The sequence below is a fragment of the Hypanus sabinus genome, chromosome 18 (genome assembly GCF_030144855.1).
Source record: "Hypanus sabinus isolate sHypSab1 chromosome 18, sHypSab1.hap1, whole genome shotgun sequence".
Classification (NCBI taxonomy): Eukaryota; Metazoa; Chordata; class Chondrichthyes; order Myliobatiformes; family Dasyatidae; genus Hypanus; species Hypanus sabinus.
The window spans coordinates 39,672,989-39,693,015 of NC_082723.1; the positions used below are offsets into that span (position 1 = coordinate 39,672,989).

Below are 20,027 nucleotides of genomic sequence, written 5' to 3' on the forward strand. Positions count from 1 at the left end.
TAAATTGTTAAGCAACCTCACGTGCAGCATCTTATTATAGGCCTTCTGAAAATCCACTTACATAAGATCCACTGACTCTCCTTTGTCTATCCTGTTATTTCCTTAAAGAACATCAACAGATTTGACAGATAAGATTTCCCCTTACAAAACCATGCTGATTTTGGCATATTTTATCATGTGCCTCCAAGTACCCCAAAACCGCAAACGATCGACTCCATTTGCCCAACCACTGAGGTCAGGCTAACTGGCCCATAATTTCCTTTCTTCCGCCTCTCTCTTTTCTTGAAGAGTGGATTGATAGTTGCAATTTTCCAGTCCTCCAGAAATCTAGTGATTCTTGAAAGATCATTCCTAATGCCTCCACAATCTCTTCAGCTACCTCTTTCAGAACCTCGTGGTGTAGTCATATCTACTTTTAGACCTTTCCGCTTCCTAAACACCTTGCAACTACATGCACTTCTGTCCCAAAACTCCTGAATTTCCAGCATACTGCTAGTGTCTTCCACAGTGAAGACTGATGCAAAGTACTTAAGTTTGTCCACCATTTTTTTGTCCCTCATTACTAACTTGCCAGTGATCTGATATCCAATCTTGCCTCTCTTTTAGTTTTTATGCATCTGAAAAAACTTTTGGTATCCTCTTTTATATTACTAGTTAGCTTACCTTCATATTTCATCTTTTCTCTCCTTACAGCTTTTTGAGTTGTGGTTTTTAAAAGCTTCCCAATCCTCTAAATGCCCACTAATTTTTGCTATATGTCTTTTGTCTTTGACTTCCCTTGTCATTCCCCCCTTAAAATACTTCTTCATCTTTGTGAGGCATCTATCCTGCACCTTCTGAATTGTTCCCAGAAACTCCAGCCATTGCTGCTCTGCTGTCATCCCTGGTAGTGACCCTTTTCTATCATCTTTGCCCAGGTCCTCTCATGTCTCTGTAATTCCCCTTCCTCCAATGTAATACTGATACATCTGATTTAGCTTCTCCCTCACAAACCACAGGGTTTGCTTGCGTCATACTTCGGGAAACACTCTCTGGTTACCTGATGAGGTAACCGCAGCCTTTGGCCAGGGGTAGATGTCATCTATCATATTATGATCACTGGTTCCTAATGTTTCTTTTACCTTAAGCTCCCTAATCAAACCTAGTTCATTAACCAGCATCCAATCAGAATTGCCCTTCCCTTAGTGGGCTCAATCACAAGTTGCTCCAAAGAGCCATCGAATAGGCATTCTACAGATACCCTCTCTTAGGATCCAGGACCAACCTGATTTTCCTAATCTACCCACATATTGAAATCTCCCATAATTATCGAAACAATGCCCCTTTGACCTGCCTCTCATTATAATTTGTACCCCACCTCCTGGCGACTTTGGGGGCTTCCATATAACTCCTGTCATTGTTTTTTTTACCCTTGTAGTTTCTTAACTCTACCCACAAGGATTCTACATATTCCAATCCTATGTCACCTCTTTCTAACCAACACACACAAAATGCTGGAGAAACTCAGCAGGTCAGGCAGCATCTGTGGAAATGAATAAAGAGCTGACGTTTTGGGCCAAGACCCCTCATCAGGATTCTTTCTAAGAATTTGATTTTATTTTTTACCAACATAGCCACTCTACCCCCTCTGCCTACCTGCCTGTCCTTTCGATACAATGTGGTATCACATTGTACAATGTTGAGCTCCCAACTATGATTTTCTTTCAGGCACAGCTCAGCGATGCCCACAACATCATACCTGCCAATCTGTAACTGCACTACAAGATCATCTACCTTATTCTGTATACTGTGGGCATTCATCACCCTTTTCAATTTTGCTCTGATATTTCTGTGAGGCCAGTGTTCTGTGCACGGTGTCAGATGTGGGACGTTGGGGAGCCTCCCAGCCTCCTGGACAGCCACATCTGTGCCAGGTGCGTCAAGCTGCAGCTCCTTAGTGACCATATTAGGGAACTGGAGATGCAGCTCGATAACCTTTGTCTGGTCAGGGAGAGTGAGGAGGTGATAGAGAGGAGCTATAGGCAGGTAATCACACTGGGGCCTCGGGAGATGGATAAGTGGGTAACAGTCAGGTGAGGGAAAGGCAAGAGGCAGATATTACAGAGTACCCCTGTGGCTGTACCCCTTAAAAATAAGTATGTACTCCTCTTCTGAGTACTTCGTGGGGGGGGGGGGCCGGCGGGGGGAAAAGCAACTGTGGTCGTGCTTCTGGCACAGAGTCTGACCCTATGGCTCAGAAGGGTAGGGAAAGGAAGAGGATGATAGCAGTGATAGGGGACTCTATAGTTAGGAGGTCAGACAGGCGGTTCTGTGGATGCAGGAAAGAAGCACGGATGGTAGTTTGCCTCCCAGGTGCCAGGGTCCAGGGTGATTCTGATCGCATCCACGATATCAAATAGAGAAAACTTGGAGATAGTGCCAAGGGAGAATGGGCAGGTGAAGGAGAAGGGATGCGCTCAGATCGATGGTTTGAGATGTGTCTAATTTAAAGCAAGGAGTGTTGTGAACAAAGCAGATGAGCTTAGTGTGGATCAATACTTAGAGCTATGATGTTGTGGCCATTACAGAGACTTGGGATGGCTCAGGAGCAGGAATGGTTACTTCGAGTGCCAGGCTTTAGATGTTTCAGAAGGAACAGGGAGGGAGGCAAAAGAGGTGAGATATGGTATTGTTGATCAGAGATAGTGTACCGGCTGCAGTAAAGGGGGAAATCATGGAGGAATTGTTTATGGAGTCTCTGTGAGTGGAAGTTAGGAACAGAAAGGGGTCAATAAATTTACTGTGTGTTTTTTTATAGACCACTCAATAGTAACAGGGACATTGAGCAGCGGATAGGGAGACAGATTCTGGAAAGGTGTAATAACAGGGTTGTCATGGTGGGAGATATTAATTTCCCAAATATCGATTGGCATCTCCCTAGAGCAAGAGGTTTAGATGGGGTGGAGTTTGTTAGGTGTGTTCAGAAAGGTTTCTTGATACAATATGTAGATAAGCCTACAAGAGGAGAGGCTGTACTTGATCTGGTAATGGGAAATGAACCTGGGCAGGTGTCAGGTCTCTCAGTGGGAGAGCATTTTGGAGACAGTGATCACAATTCTATCTCCTTTACCATAGCATTGGAGAGGGATAGGAACAGACAAGTTAGGGAAGTGTTTAGTTGGAGTAAGGGGTAATATTAAGCTATCAGACAGGAACTTGGAAGCATAAATTGGGAACAGATGTTCTCAGGGAAATGTATGGCCAAAATGTGGCAAATGTTCAGGAGATATTTGCATGGAATTCAGTATAGGTACGTTCCAAAAAAACAGGGAAAGCATGGTAGGGTACAGGAACCATTGTATACAAAGGCTGTTGTAAATCTAGTCATGAAGAAGAGCTTACAAAAGGTTCAAAAAACTAGGTAACGTTTGTTATGAATGCACCACAGCTCTGAGGGGCCGAAGGGGCGGGGGAGCCCCCTCCTTTGTGAGAATCGCAACAGCATTACTGGGTTGGGTCAGAGGACCCAGGAAATGAGAGAGACATGGCCATTGTCTCCTGGAGACCACGTTTGCGGATTGGGGACTATGCTACGTGCAAGCCCTCGGGCAAAGTGGGCTGGTTGAGAGAGAGATTGCATCACCCCAACCTGACTGACATCTACTACCCGGCGAGTTAAGATAAAAGGGGGGGGGGCTGTAGGGACAGCCCCTCAGACGCACCAGAAGAAACGCTAGCGATCCCGCAATAGCGGGAAGCCATTTGAAGGAAGCCACGTGCGTTCAGTTCCCTTGCCTGGGGGCTGGTGGCTGGTACCACGGAAAACGACTTGGGACTAACAACGGGGAACCAACTCCCCCGACTCAACGGATTGGCCTCATAAAAGTCCTGGGCAAGTTTAAAACCGTCTCTCTTAAACCCAAAAGCTGCAGCTTGAAAGGACAGTGACTTTTATCTTTCCATTGGACAATACAATATCCCCTAGACAAACGATAGAGCTATTGCTTAATTGATGATTATTATTATACCCGCGTTTTTTCGATTGAGTATTGATGACGTATTTTATCTGAATGTCTGTAATAATCTTATTTTTGTGCCCCTTTATAAATAGACTTTTAAAAATAGTACCATCAGACTTCAACGGGCCTCTCTATCTTTGATGGTAAGTGACCCAGTTACGGGGTTCGTAACACATTAGAGATCTATAAGATTATAAGGCTAGCAGGAAGGAGCTTAACAATGGAATTAGGAGAGCCAGAAGGGGCCGTGAGAAGGCCTTAGTGAATAGGATTAAGGAAAACCCCAAGGTATTCTCAAGTATGTGAACAGCAAGAGGATAAGACATGAGAGAATAGGACAAGTGTGACAGTGGAAAAGTGTGTATGGAACTGGGGGAGATAGCAGAGGTACTTAGTAAACACTTTGTTTCAGTATTCATTATGGGAAAGGACATTGGCGATTGTAAGGATGACTTACAGTGGACAGAAAAGCTTGAGCGTGCTGATATTAAGTGCTGAAGATTTTGGAAAGCATCAAGTTGGATAAGTCACCAGGACCGGATGAGATGTATCCAAGACTACAGTGGGAAATGAGGGAGGAGATTGCTGAGCATCTGGCGATGATCTTTGCATTATCAATGGGAACAGGAGAGGTTCTGGAGGATTGCGGATGTTGTTCTCTTATTCAAGAAAGGGGGTAAAGGTATCCCAGGAAATTATAGACCAGTAAGTCTTACTTCATTGGTTGCTAAATTAATGGAAAAGATCCCAAGAGGCTTATTGAGAAAGTAAGGAGGCATGGGATCCAAGGGGACATTGCTTTGTGGATCCAGAACTGTGCGGAATGGGCTGCTAGTGACAGTGGTGTAGGCAGAAACAATAGGGTCTTTTAAGAGAATCCTGGATAGGTACATGGAGCTTAGAGAAACAGAGGTCTATGGGTAACCCTAGGTAATCTCTAAGGTAAAGACATGTTCGGCACAGCTTTGTGGGCCGAAGGGCCTGTATTGTGCTGTAGGTTTTCTGTGTTAACCCAGGTCACTTGAATAGTGAGGCAGAGTTTTAATGACCATATCATTGTGCCATTCTGTTGCAGTAGTTCATAAGGTTTATAACACAAAATGGGTAGAAAGCTCAACCCCGGCACCGGGTACAGGCATGGTTTTCACAGAAAACTTGAGAAATTAGGTGTTGCCAATGAACGATATTGACCTGACCACATGGCATTGAACTTAAGACATTCTGAATCCCTAAGGCAAGAAAGAGAGGAATAAATTTAAAATAAATCAGAAAAGAATGAGAAGTTTAAAAAGTTTCTGGAAAAGTTGATGGGGTTAGTCTACAAGACATTGAAAGCTGCTGGAGCAGTCAGGCAAAATGCAGATTAGGGTAAATGATTGGTGAGGTGGAAACTGCAGGCACGCTCTTAAAGAAGCAAATGAAAACTCAATAGCTGAGTAAAGACTGGAATCAGAACGTAGAAAAATTGTGCTTTTCCAGACTGAGTAAGAAGGAGCCATAATATTTTTTCTTCCTACCCAAAACTAACCCATTTGCTTCTGTTTCTTACAGCAGAACCACTGACCTTCACATCACTGTAAACTTACAAAACCCTATCTTTCTACAATCTCTTCACCGTGCAGGTGGAAACCTAACTTCTGGGGTGTAATCACTCTTGACCTACTCCCACACAACATGGACCAAACCTGTCCAATCAAACCCAGAGTCCATGCATGTACATCCCCGGAAATCCTGCTGCGGTAAATTTCAGGACCCAGATGTATAATTGAAAAAATAATCTTCTTAAATGATTAATGTTAAGAAAATGAAAGCTTTCTCGGAGACCCAGCATTACTGCAATTTGCTTCAGATTGGTTATCACATACCCGAGCACTTTTAATGATTTCCGTGAAGTTGTCCAGAATAGATTTGATGTCATCTTTCAGTCTCTTGTTGTAGGACTGCAGTAAGATCTCTTTGCTTTGAGGCAGAGTCCGTTGCTGGGACATGCTGCTCTTGTTGCCCTACACTGAGAGAAGTCACAATGAACAAGGAAGCACGTGATTAGAGCATTTTCAACACCTTCTCTGCTATCTTGTACTTTTGTTAGGTCAAACACTCTTCTACGGAGTGAGGACACTGCCTTTTTCATCGCTGGCGAGATTGCTCTGCTACAGAGGGGAGAATGTTGTCCATGTTTTCTGCATTTTGGATGTGGACTTTTATTTTCAGTCTTATGGCCTTTTTTATATTCTGTGTTTTCGTCCGATCTTTCTCGTTTTTTTGTGTGTGGGTCAGGGGAACTTGGGGCTCATTGTGCCTATTCCGTTTTTGTTAATTTTTTTTGTGCTGGGAGGAGGGATTTGGGGGTCGATTATCATGCTGCCGTCCTTTTCTTACTTGGTTTCATGGCTATCTGGAGGAGGAAAATTTCAGACTTGCATTCTTTGATAATAAATAAACCTTTGAAACAGGAGTGCCTTTCACAGATGCAAGATAAGTGATCACAGTCATGGTCTAGAGCTGCTGACAATTGGTCACAGTAAAACTCTAGGGACGGTAATCAATGTAATAACCTAATTGCTGGATTTGATGAGTCTAATTTCAAAGACTGTAGGTTGAGTTCTAGTCAAGAGGTTTGAGAAAAGTATTCAGAGACTGCCGTGACTCCCTATGTATTAAACTGGGGTGTCTTTTTCCCTCTCAGGTGGATGTAAACAATCTAACAGCATTGTTTGAAAATAAGGAAGTTACTTCTAGAGTCTGACACCAGTATCCATCTCTCACACAGCTTCACTTAAAAACATGATCTGGTTATATTACCGCAGTGTTTGTAGGAACTTACTAAACGTAAATGGCTGTCATGAATAAGTTCTTCTTGGGCTTCCAGCGGGTCCAGGTATCAACTATAACTAATGTTTCTATAACAAACTCTGCCATCTTCATCAGGGTTGATGCCTGGCCATTTCTATTCTGGTGGTATTTATACCCCTGTCATCCATCCCTCCTGACTGAATGAAGGCTGACCAATCAGGTTTCTGCTCTCCCATCTTGTTTACAATTGAATCCCAGTTCTTAGAGCAAGAACTTCGTCTTTGTTAAAAACCTCTTCCTCTAAAAATAAAAATTTTTTCAACAAAGACGAAGGTCTCACTCTAAGAAAGAACTGGAATTCAATTGTAAACTGGGTGGGAGAGTAGAAACCTGATTGGATGAGGACTAATCAATCAGGAGGGACAGACGACAGGGGCATAAATACCATCGGACTGGACATGCCCAGATATCATCCCTGAAGAAGATGGCAGAGTTTATCATCGAAACCTGTACCCGGATGGAAGCCCGAGAAGAGTTTATTCAGCATATATGGCGGGAGAGCACGAGATCCTTTATCAAATGGCTGCCATTGTTTCCCACATCACAAAACTGGCCATGTTTCAAAAGTACTTCACGGGTTGTAAACTACATTGGAGTAAGCTATAATCCTGATAGATGCCTTGCAAATGCTTTTTTTCTGTAGAGAGGAAAAAATAGGAAGCCAAGCAATACTCTGAAAATGAGGGAATGGTGCTAAATCAGGGTTGTGTTATTCACTATAGTGCCCTGAAAATTCTCAGAACGTCCCAAAGTGCTTTAAATCCAGCAAAATACCTTTTGAGGTGCTTCAAGGTTCAAGGGAGCCAGGACGATACCCCTGTTCTGCAAAATAGTGCCATAGAATCTGAAAAATAAACAGATTACTGCAGTTAGCAGATCAGGCTGCGTGTGTGGAAAGGCAAACAAGCTTCACATTTCTGATTCAAGACCAGTCATAATGGAATGTTGCCTGAGAATATGCCCATGCCTCTGCAGACGGGTCTTTACTGTTCTATGAAGAACTAAGCATAGTCAGTAGCTGAGCCATGACTGAACTCAGTCAAAGGCTGCAGAATACATTCAGGCTGGAGGAACTATACAAGTCAGGATGCATCGGAAATAAACAGCTGATATTTCCAGCTGGACCTCTTCATCAAGACTGAAAAGTGACAGAATGCGATGGTGGGTGGAAGGAAAGGAGTACAAGATGGCAGGTGATGGGTGAGACAGGGTGGGGTTGGATGATGTGAGAAGCAGAGAAGTTATAGACACAAGAGCTAACAGGCTGAAGGAGGAGCACAGTTGACCATTATATAAAGGTTAAGCATTGCAGCTCTGTGTGCATTCTTCAGTTAGAAACTTCCTGTGGCCACCTATTTCCCACACTAACATTTCCTTCCATGGCCTCCTCTACTGACAAACTGAAACCAAACTCGGGCTGGAGGAGAAACACTTCATATTTGGCCTGGGAAGTCTCCCTCACCTGGTCTCCCCTATCACCTGCCAGCTTGTACTCCTCTGCCTTCCCTCCCTCCTTATTCTGGCCTCTGTCTCCTCCATTTCTAGTCCTGATGAAGGGTCTCAGCCCGAACTATCAACTGTTTATTTCCTTCAAAGGATGCTGCCCGGCTTGCTGAGCGTTGTTCAAAATTCCCAGCAACTGCAGAACCCCTCGTGCCATCTTCAGTTCAGTTTCTGAACTTGCTGCCCAAGTGTCCAGGGAATCACAATCACTTTCATTCACACAATCGTGAAATATGTTGTTTTGCGGCAGCACTACAGCGCAACACTACAGCGCAACACATAAGAAAATCACTGTAAATTACAGTAATAAATAAATACAGTAAATAATGACATTGTGTTCATGATTTCATGGAGCGTTCAGAAATATGACAGAGGGGAAGAAGCGTCTGATAGCAGTAATGAGAAGAGGGGCACCCATATCTATCACCCCCTTTTTTCTCTAGCTTCAGTAGCAGATCTCTGATTCCAACACCGCCCGCCTTTCCCGGTGTTCATTCTCCGCTAGTAGGCCCGCTCCCATCGATGAGAAACTCAACACGACCCCACCACCACAGAACAACTCACCTCGGCCCTCGACAGCACACCGCGACCGCCACCAAACCTTGCTGCCCTACGTCCCGCCTCCCGACGTAGCTGATTGGCCTTGGGGGGGCACGTGAACAGCAAACTTCGCGACCTTTATAGCTAGCCGAGCTGCCCGTTAAAAGTAGCACGGGTAGCAAGTGCGGTTGCGTCCTGCGTGACGAACTTCATTTTGTGAAGGTCACGCCATGTTGGTAAGGTCTTTATGAAGGAGATGGTGGGGGAACGAAAACTACAGATGAATTGAATTGACTTTATTTCTTACATCCTTCACATGAAGAGTAATAATCTTTACATTACGTCTCCCTCTGAATGTGCAAATTATAGTAATTTGTAATAAATAGTATGTACAATAGGACAGTCAATAGAGCATAGAAATACAATTGTATCAGCATGAATTAATCAGTCTGATGGCCTGGTGGAAGAAGCTGTCCTGGAGCCTGTTGGTCCTGGTTTTATGCTCCGGTACCGTTTCCCAGATGGTAGCAGCTGGAACAGATTGTGGTTGAGGTGACTCGGGTCCCCAATGATCCTTCGGGCCTTTTTTACACACCTGTCTTTGTAAATGTCTTGAGCAGTGGGAAATTCACAACCACAGACGTGCTGGGCTGTCCGCACCACTCTCTGCAAAGTCTTACGATTGAGGGAAGTACAGTTCCCATACCAGGCAGTGATGCAGCCAGTCAGGATGCTCTCAATTGTGTCCCTGTAGAAAGTTCTTAGGATTTGGGGAAATCAAAGCCAAACTTCTTCAGCTGTCTGAGATTGTGCATTTTTCACCACACATCAGTATGTACAGACCACGTGAGATCCTCGATGATGTTTATGCCAAGCAACTTAAAACTGTTCACCCTCCCAACCCCAGATCCATTGATGTCAATAGGGGCGAGCCTGTCTCCATTCCTCCTGTTGTCCACAACCAGCTCCTTTGTTTTTGCAACATTGAGGGAGAGGTTGATTTCTTGACACCACTGCGTCAGGGCGATGACTTCTTCCCTGTAGGCTGTCTCATTATTGATGGCTCTCAACGGGTGCAATGTATTCTGGACATCGTAGTCACTGTTGGCAAGAGTTATGGGGGCCTAGCGGTTTGCTTCACCTGTAATGTGATTGAAGGGAAATTCAGATGGGGAGTCGAGTGATAGTCTGGAATGGATTTTGGCATGATATAAAAGGAAAATAAGTCGGGGGAGGGTTGTGGATGAGGAGGGTCGCTGGCTGAAAGGCATTTGGACTGGGATAGAAGATGCTGTCGATTTCAAGATAGTGATTACTTTCATATTTAATTGTGACAAAAATCTTTACCTGTTAGATTGACAAAGGCTATGCTGAAGAATTTGGGGGAAAAGTAAAATTAGCAATATGTCTTAGAGTGTTGATTACATGTGCTGATTTAAAAGAACAGGAGAAAATACTGAAAGTGAAGACTCTGGACCGGAGTAAAATTGTTAGTAGGGGGTAAACTGGAGTAAAATTGTTAGTGGGGGGTAAAATGAAGGTTTGGGGTGTTAGTTCAGGTGAGCCTCTCTGTGTGTATCTATGGAGAATATCAGGGACAATCGGGGGGGGGCAAAGTTGTATTAGCAAAGAGATTACAGACGTGGAGAGAAGGGAAAACGTGATAGTTGGTCTGTTCTGTTGAGTTTTTCGGGTGAAGTTCTGCTGTGAAAAATTCTGTTTAGGCTGTATCAGTTATTCAGTTAGGCGTGACCCTCCTCCTTGGCGGTGTTTTAAGTGGGACACGTTGCTGCTTCTTGCAGGGGCAAATGTGGAGGTGAACGTGAATATGGGAATTGTGAAGTTGGCGTTGGGGCAAGATGTGGTGCTCACAGTGCTGCTTATTTAGGATGCCCTGTTTTACAAAAGGGTCTGGAAATTCACAAAGCGAGGTTATCGCTAACATTTCTTACGCTGAAGCTGTGAGATTTGATTCTTGTACGTCTGTAGGGTGTTGAGTTAAAGCAGACTCTTGCAGGGATTCCGAGGGGGGAAGATCACGAAGTGAGGTTCTACAGGCGGGGAGTGGGGGAGGTGAAGCATCTAGTGAAGTATTGATTAAAAAACAGATTTTCTTGCATTTTTATGTGCTGTGGTTAATGGAACACTATGGGTAGGAAAGAAATCTGATAGACTCAGGATAGTGGTGGGTACAGCGTCGAAGTATTTGGGTTTAGTGGGAATTACTCTTGAACAGGTACATGAATTACTTAGGAAGGAAAGTTTGGGGAATGACAGTAAAGTGAAGGGGCTGATGGTGGAGAATGATTGTGCACAAGGTGCTACACGGTGATCTTCTCCGATAAACTTACAGTTCTTCATTGGAATGCAAGAAGTCTGTTCGCCAATGGACAGGGACTTAAAGGATATATTTTAGGTTTTGGTATTCCCTTGAGTGGTGCTTGTGTACAAGAATCAATCACAATTATCATTTAAGATTCTGGGTTATGAACTGAAGGAGGAGGCTGTGCCACCTTTGTGCAGGACTATTTATTGTACAGAATTTTGCCTTCTCCAGAGAATACTGAATGTGTAATTATTGTTCTATTTACAGGGTGGAAATTGTGAACATCTATAATCCAGGTCAGGAACTGTCTGTGGAAGGGTTGGGAAAAATGGTAGGAAAATATTCTGGTAAAATTATTTTTTGTGGTGACTTTAATGCACAGAGTGATTAGCAGGGCAATAAGATTGTAGGCCTCCGTTAGTCTTGATAGACCATGGATTTGCACCTTGGAAAATCTCCAGGGCTTAAGTTTTTTTTTAATGGAAGACCGGCAGTTGCCCAAGCTGCAAGTCTCCCCTCTCCACACCACCAATGTTATCCAAGGGGAGGGTATTAGGACCCATATAGCTTGGCACCGGTGTCGTCGCAGAGCAATGTGTGGTTAAGTGCCTTGTTCAAGGACACACACGCAGCCTCAGCCACGGCTCAAGCTTGCGTCCTTCAGATAACTAGACGAACACCTTAACGACTTGGCCACGTGCCAACACAAGGTCGTAAGACTACAGTGCCAGTGGAGCAGTAGTACAGGAGTTCTTGGAAAAATATGATTTAATTTGTTTAAATGATGGAGGAAAGATGGATATTGCTAAAGGTGGGGTCTCTTGTCTGGACTTGACTCTTATCTCTGCTCCACTTGTAGTTGTGATGTAATGATTGATTGTATGGGGAGTGATCATTTCCCAGTCCTGTGTACTGTGGGGATCAAGGTTCACTGTCAGAATTTGGATTCTGTTACTAAATGGTTTTATAAGAGTGCAAACTGGGAAAATTTTCTATTGAGTGGAGAAACCAATTGATCAGTTATCTCCAGGAGATACCATAGAGGAAGACTATCAGAGTATAATTTCTAGTTCGTTTGGGGCAGTCCTTTGGTGCCTTGGAGAGCTGGTAAGAAATCTGTTCCTTGGCAGACACAAGAATGTACCAAGTCTATCGGAGACCAGAGGTGGGCTTTGTGCATTTTGAAATGTAGATTAACGCGAGAAGCCTTCAGGAACCTTCAGAAGAAAACAGCAATGGCAAGGAGAATTATTAGGAATGCTAAGAGGGCGGCACAAAAATTGGGAGGGAAACTGATCTGACAGTGCTGTGGAGAATGCTAAAGAAAATAAATGGTGTCACGGGTTACATCCAGTTTCCAGTGTTAGTGGGGAACGGAAATTTGGCAACACTAACAACTAAAAACTAACAACACTTGGCCATCATAAACCATAATGGTCTCAAATTCGTATGGCTGCAATGGTGAAAGTGCAAATGAAGTATTAGAGTACCAGAACTAAATGCTCAGAATAAGGTTTAATATCACTGGCTTATGTCGTGAAATCTGTTGTTTTGCAGCACCATTAAATTGCAGTACATAATAATTTTAAAAAGCCATAAATTACAAAAAAAATATACTAAAATTTAAAGTAAGTAAGTAGTGCAAAAGAGAGCAAATGAAAAATAGTGAGTGGTGTTCATTGTCCATCTGATGGCAAATGGGAAGAAACTATTCCTGAAACATTCAGGATGTCTCTTCAGGCGTGTGTGTTCTCCCCTCTAACGGCAACAATGAGAAGAGGGCATGTCCTGGGTGATGGCAGTCCTTAATGATGGATGCTGCCTTCTTGAGGTTTTCCTCATATGGGCTAAAATTCCAATATTGAAATCCAAGTATGTATCAAAATGGAACTATGGGTAGGTACAATCCTTGACAATGGATCTTAAAGAAAATATTTATCCCACAGCTTAATACTGGTTGGAAACTACTTATCTAGCTCAGAACTTACCAGAGGAATAAATGAATGACAAAATTAAGTTGTATTTTATGTTGTTTTATTTTAACTCTACAAAGTAATACAGGTTCCGTAGTAACAAAGTCTATCTTTTTACCTAAAACTGACTAAAATGACAAAATCCACCAGGAACAAAGATTTACAATCAGCCTGAAAATTAACTTTCACTTAGCTAGAAGGATTACTTTGTCCATGCTACAACCTGTCAATCTTTTATTTTCATTTTAAAGAAACTTGGAAAGAGTTGCACCATTCTATCCTCAATTTGTCCAACTTTTTTCTCTTTGAATGGCCTTCTGTAGAATGATTTCAGAAGATTACTCACTGAGCTAACCTGCTATCCATTATCTTTCTCTGAATGAGGTTCTTTTCCTCTGAAGAAACAATTCTACATAATTATAAAAATATATTTTCATAATTCTTCTGAGGCACCTCTGAAGTCTATTGGCTACTAGCTTTTATCAATCAATTTGTAGATGTGAATGCATTTGGCAGGGTCCATCCCTAATTGACCCAAGGAAGCTGTTAGGCTGCCTCAAGCTGGTATGCCTGTGTAATGTCACTGTTTTGACTCCAAGATGATGACATAAAAACAGAATATTTTCAATTAGGATGCTGTGTGGAGGTGAACTTTCAACTGATATTTTCATGGATCTGGTGCCCATGTCCTTTTTTGGATTAGAGAAGGTGTTGAATCATTTGCCAATTTCTTCACTGTATTCTGTAGATCAGACAACCTGCAGCCTTACTGTGCCATCTGCAATTTCTTAAGCTTGTTACTGTCTAATTTGTGAAATTTCCTGTCAAGTTCAGCCAAACTCTAATAAAATGGCAATTCCAAGGTCACAAGTGCTATTCTCCTTCACCAAAACTTTGCACACTGGCAACAGTATCAGGATTTCAGTTGCTCTCCAGAGCTCAGGGCGTCCTGAGAAACATCTCCTTCAGCTGGATCTCCAAGTTTGTCATTCACTACTTCTGTCATGATCTCCAGGGAGCCATCACCAACCACACGCTGAACTTTTTCTCCTTTCGCAGCCAGTATTTCTTCAATATTCCTGATGGCATCAATCAGAGTGAAGTTTGTTTAAAATGGTGCCTATTAATACATTTCATAATAATATGTGCCAAGATAGACTTGAGTGGGGTTAGAAGATGAAAGATAATTGGGGCACATTGAGTTTTGATTGCTTTAAAGTTTAATTTTATATTTATCAATTGAATAGTACACTGAATCAGAGCAAGATTTTATTTTGCATTTCAGACTAAGGAACTGGGTTCTACAAAACTACCACTGCCTCCAGGGTGTAACTAATTGGTGATTTGTTTCCAGTACTTGTAAGCAAGGACTTGGGAGAAACTAATGGTAAATCATTGATAGCTGCCTTGCATTGGACAACAAGACCCTTCAGAGGATAGTAAAAACTGCCGAGAGGATCATGGAGCCTTCCCCCCCCCCCCCCACCCACCATTTGTGACATTTACCAGGAGCATTGCAGACGAAGAGTCCAAAACATTGTTGAGGATCTCTACTACCCAACCCACAATCTCTCTGACCTGCTACTGTTAGGAGGAGGTATAGAAGCAGCAGAACTAGGGCTGCCAGACTGGATAGCAGCTTCTTTCCCCAGGCTGTGAGATGAAGGAATACCCTGTCACCGACGAGGTCTCATCACTGTTTACTGTTACCTGTGTGGTGCACTTCACATGTATTTTGAATTATATTTTATTAATCTATTTGTGGTAATATTTTGTTTGGCAAGTACCGTATGTAATATATATTTTGTGTGTGCACTGTGGTCTGGCGAACTTTGTTTCGTTTGGTTGTATACAGAATATGTACAGTCAGATGACAATAAGCTACAACTTGAAGCAGTCCAGGAGTAAATTTCTGCCTCCAGTAATGGTGGGCTTCTTAGGGGCTGTTTGTAGATAGTGATAACTGTATTTTAATTTGAAACTGTAAATAGTGTAATGAAGTTGTATGTGTGTGAGACCCATCCCCCATTGTGAATCAGTGTGTGTGGGACCCGTCTCCCAGTAAGGGTCAATTGTGTGTGGGACCCATCACCCAGTGAGGGTTAGTGTGTGTGGGACCCGTCCCCCGGTTAGGGTCAGTGTGTGTGGGACCCTTCTCCCAGTGAGGGTCATTGTGTGGGACCCGTCCCCCAGTGAGGGTCAGTGTGTGTGGGACCCATCCCCCAGTGAGGGTCAGTGTGTGTGGGACCCGTCTCCCAGTGAGGGTCAGTGTGTGTGTGGGACCCGACTCCGGTGAAGGTCAGTGTGCGTGTGGGACCCATTCCCCCTGTGAGGGTCGGTGTGTGTGGTATCGTTCCTCTGTGAGGGTTGGTGTGGGCGGGACTCATCCCCGTGAGGGTCGGTGTTTGGTATCGTTCCCCTGTGAGGGTTGGTGTGTGCAGGACTCGTCCCCCTGTGAGGGTCAGTGTTTGGTATCGTCCCCCTGCGAGGGTTGGTGTGTGCGCGACTCGTCCCCCTGTGAGGGTCAGTGTGTGCGGGACTCGTCCCCTTGTGAGGTTCAGTGTTTGGTATCGTCCCCCTGTGAAGGTTGGTGTGTGTGGGACAGCTTGCTCATCTTTGGTCCCCACCAGACACTCAGCCCTCAGCTGTGACTCCAAGTAGCTAGAAGCTGTTGCGTGTGACAGTGGCCTCATACCCCAGGGAGAAAGGGAAATGCTTGCCCTAGCGTGCAAGGTCAACTCTGGCAGATTGGGTGGATGAGATCTACAGTGAGATCCAACAGCAACACCCTGTGGACAGCGAGTGGCATGACGAGGAACAGAAGACGCCATTGTGGTCACCCACTACAACCAAGGAAGGTGCTTGTTTGTATCACTGGACCTGGATTTCTGAGACTGAAAGTGGAAGTGCCCTAGTGCAACAACTTTTCCACTTTAAAACTCTCGCGCAAGGTTTCCTTTCATCCGACAAAACCAACAATCACTACATTGCTGAAGTTTTAAGTAGAATTCCACTAGTTAATTAAAACTAATCAGGACTTACTTTTTTCCTTCTAGGTCTGAAAACCATCCCAAATTGTCAGCTATGATATGATGATTGCTGCACCCAGGGCACTTTACAATAACCACTCCATTGTGATAAGCAAGTTTGGAAATCCTCTTGGCAGATCTTTCATTACACACCTGAAAGAATATAAAATACTCATCAGCATTGTATTAGGAAAGGTTCAGATCCTTTTTCTACTTGACCGCTTAACCTGCTTCCTCACCTCAAACCCCTAAATTTGTTTCTGAACCAGCACTGGATAATGAATAAATCTGATCAACTCTGGTCTTCGAATACCAGAGGTTAAAGTGGAACTTCCTTGTATCTTTGTTCCCGGCATAAGTAATGCAATATGCTGATATAGCTCACAACATATAGTCTTTGAGGGTAGTGCAGGGATATAGACAGGTGAGCTCCTCCCTCAGAGTTACTATGGTGTTGTTTGTTTGGGTTTGTGTGTTTGCTTTGTGACTGTGGAGCTCCTCCCACACCCTATAGAAATATACAGATTTAAAAAACTAGTCCTTTCCTGGCGTATATGACAAATAAACTCTTCTTGGGCTCCCAGCCCGGTACAGGAATCAATTATAACCATCGTTTCAATGACAACCTCTGTCATCTTCATCGGGGATGATGCCCAGGTATGTCTAGTCCAGAGGTATTGATACCCCCCTTATCCTTGTTGAAATGGAGGAAAAGAATTTTAACAAATGCTAAGGTCTCACTCCAAGTAAGAATTGGAATTCACTTGTAAACAAGGTGGGAGAGTGGAAACCTGATTGGGTGAGAACTAACCAATCAGGATGGATGGACAATGGGGGTATCAATACCACCGGACTGGATATGCCCAGGTATCATCTTCAATGAAGATGGCAAAGTTTTTCATGGAAACGTTGGTTATAATTGACACCCGTACCCAGCTAGAAGCCTGAGAGGTTTATTCATCATATACAGGTTGTCAGATAATTTACCACAAGTTGCTCCTCATGTAGCTGAGAAGTAGAATCTGGGATGGGGGGGGGGGGGTTAAGGCGGTGGTGTTGATAGGAACACTAATTATTTGTTTTTATTGTAATTTGTAGTAATTTGTTATGTATTGCACTGATGGCATAAAATGACAAATTTGACAACATGTCAGTGATTCTGGGGTTATGAATAGCATAACATGGGTGCTTGGTGACAGAGACTCAATGGGTTGAATAGTCCCATGTCTGTGCTGTATTTACCTGTGTCACATCCATTCTCTCTCTCTCTCTCGCCTTTTACTTTACTCTCCATTGATGTCCAATTTAAATTTTGTGTGTTGTCTAAACTTGATGCTGCTGCAAGTAAGTTTTTTCTGTTGTACCTGTATCTCACACATTTCTGTACATGACAATAATCTCTATTTGACCTGACCTGACCCACTTGCAAGTCTTTGGTATGTGGAAAACCCACGAAGTCATATGATACAGCATGAAATCAGGCCCTTTGGCCCATCAGTCTCCCTAGGCTATAGGGAGAAGGTGCAAACTCCACACGGCAAGACCCTGGGTTAAGATCGGACCCTCCCTGCTGGCCCCCCCACAATACTCTGAATAGTCGTTGCAAGTGTCCCCGAGTGCGGAGGGGTAAACGCCGCCCTCCCGCTCCCCTCTGCTCAGCGGCTCACCTTGCAGGTGTAGACCAGCTGATAGTGGGTGGCGGCGGCCTGGCTCGCACCGACGGCGGCCCGCCTGCTCCGGCCGATCCAGAGGCTTCTGCCGTGGGGTAGAGGCCGGCCGCCGGCAAGGAATAGCCGGAGCGGACACCCGGAGGACGCAGCGATCAGCCGGGAGGCCACCGCTCCCCCTAAACGGGTAAAAGCGAGACCCAGACTCATCGCTCCCGCACAGTTACTATGGAAACTCCAGCACACGTGTCCCGAGCGGGCACGCGTCACTTCCGCTTCCTCCGGGACACTTGTCCTGTCACGTGGCACCAGAAGCTGAGAAAAGTAGGAAAGTCTCCCTCCGTTAAAAGTTAAACGAATATTTCATAAGATGACTGGCACAGGTTTAACATTATTGAAAGTATTTACATTTTAAACACAAGAGATACTGCAGACCCTGGAAATCCCGAGCACAATATACAACACTACTGGCGGAACGCAGTCGGTCAGCCGGCATTTTTAACATCGAGGACGTACCAGGACTGTTCATTTCTTTACAGTTGTCTGCATTAAATCGGAACTATTGTGTGGCTGGCCATTGGTTTTATCATAAACCAGTTGCTAAGCTCAGAATAAGAGATCAACACGACTTTGTCCTATCTGGAACTCTTTTTCCACAGATGGTGACTGAGCTGCTGTGTGCTTCCAGGACGTTCTAGTTATAGAATTAATATTTACAGTTTTCTGTACTGCCGTCTCTGCAATACCCATTTGCACACAGAGGTATTATGGGGGCCCAAAAACCATTAGACTGTTTGCAAAATAAAATAGTGAGGATCTATACATTGCCTGTAATAGGCAGACACTAACATATGCAATTTAATGCAGACAAGTGTAAAGAAACAGAAGGTTAAAGATAGGTAGAGGGAACATTTTGGGAAGGAAGATAATAGATGGAATTTATATATACAATACTTCAAATGTGACAAGTTGAAATGCAATTGAATGATTACAAATAAGTAATATTTAGTGCCTCTGTTAGAGGATTGATTTTAATATTGGGTACTGGACTTACAGAAGGATAGCTTGACTTCACACGTTGTTGGATTATGAGTACGGTTATAAGAAGCAGAAACAAACAGGCTATTTGGCCCTTTATACATGCTTCTGTATTCAACAAAGCCATCACCAAGTCTTTCACTTCTTTTTACTTATTTATTTACTGAGATACATAGGCCCTTCCAGCCACGCCACCCAGCAATCCCCCCATTTAATCCTGGCCTGATTGTGGTGCAATTTACAACGACTAATTAACCTATCGATTGGTTTATGTCCTTGGATTGGGGGATGAAACTGAAGCAAACCCACAGGGAGAATATACAGGCAGCAGTGGGAATTGTCGCTGGGACTGTAAACCGTTGTGCTAACCACTACGCCACTGTACAACTTCCCTGCAGTATTTCAAATCCCTCATAACCAAAAATCAATTGAACTCTGAAGAATCTTTGTGATTGAACCTCCACAATCTTGTTGGATATATCTACTTCCCATTGGGCGAAGACATTTCTTTTCATCTCTTTAACCCCTATGGAGACTGTGACCCATGGTTCTAGACACATCAACTAGAGGAAATATCTTCTGCATCTACCCAGTCAAACCTACGAAGAATTTTGCATGTTTCAATGAGACTGCCTAATCTTGCCTCAAACAGCAAATCTGCCACCCAGGAATGAATTTAGTAAACCATTGCTGTTTTCCCCATTATCCTCCCTTAGATAGAGAGACCTATCTTGCAGGAATGCACTATAAACTTGGGGTAAGATTTCTAACCCTCTTGAAATTAGGCACAATACCACATACCTTTATAATTGTTTGCTTTACCTGGATGTCAACTCTCAGTGTCAATTGTACAAGAAACGTTTAGAGGTTCCTCTAAACACCAACACCCTTCAATCCCTCACCATTAAAGAAAATGTTTTACCTTTGTTTCTTTATATTGAAATGGGTGACCACAAAGCTTCGAAGGTCAAATGTAATGTCAGAGAAATCCAAAGAATGAACAACAGTTAAAAGTGAGAACCCGAAAGTCCCCCCCAGCTCCCCCCTCCCGCGTGTAAACGGCAGCAAGCAACAATTCCCCCCCCTCACCAGCAGAAATA

At 43.7% G+C, this 20,027-nt stretch overlaps 2 protein-coding genes across 6 annotated transcripts in view; both read right to left on the bottom strand.

The window, feature by feature from the left end:
• Positions 1-9,022, bottom strand: part of med22 (mediator complex subunit 22) — a 31,435-nt gene extending 22,413 nt beyond the window's left edge. For 3 of the 5 annotated variants that reach the window (XM_059994231.1, XM_059994230.1, XM_059994228.1), the window contains exons 1-3: positions 8,919-9,022; positions 7,626-7,695; positions 5,864-6,006 (exon numbers count right to left, since the gene is read on the bottom strand). In XM_059994231.1, coding sequence (XP_059850214.1) covers positions 5,864-5,986 — 123 coding nt within the window. In that variant the 5' untranslated portion in view covers positions 5,987-6,006; positions 7,626-7,695; positions 8,919-9,022. The remainder of the gene's footprint in view (positions 1-5,863; positions 6,007-7,625; positions 7,696-8,918) is intronic. The other 2 variants (XM_059994229.1, XM_059994232.1) reach the window with 2 other exon arrangements.
• Positions 9,023-13,354: 4,332 nt separating this feature from the next.
• On the bottom strand, positions 13,355-18,315 carry dnlz (DNL-type zinc finger). The gene is made up of 3 exons (XM_059994238.1): positions 17,890-18,315; positions 16,236-16,375; positions 13,355-14,272 (listed from the first exon to the last, which is right to left on the bottom strand). The coding sequence occupies exons 1-3, from the start codon at positions 18,097-18,099 to the stop codon at positions 14,107-14,109; spliced, it is 516 nt and encodes a 171-aa protein (XP_059850221.1). The 5' UTR covers positions 18,100-18,315; the 3' UTR covers positions 13,355-14,106.
• Between the last annotated feature and the right edge of the window lie 1,712 nt (positions 18,316-20,027).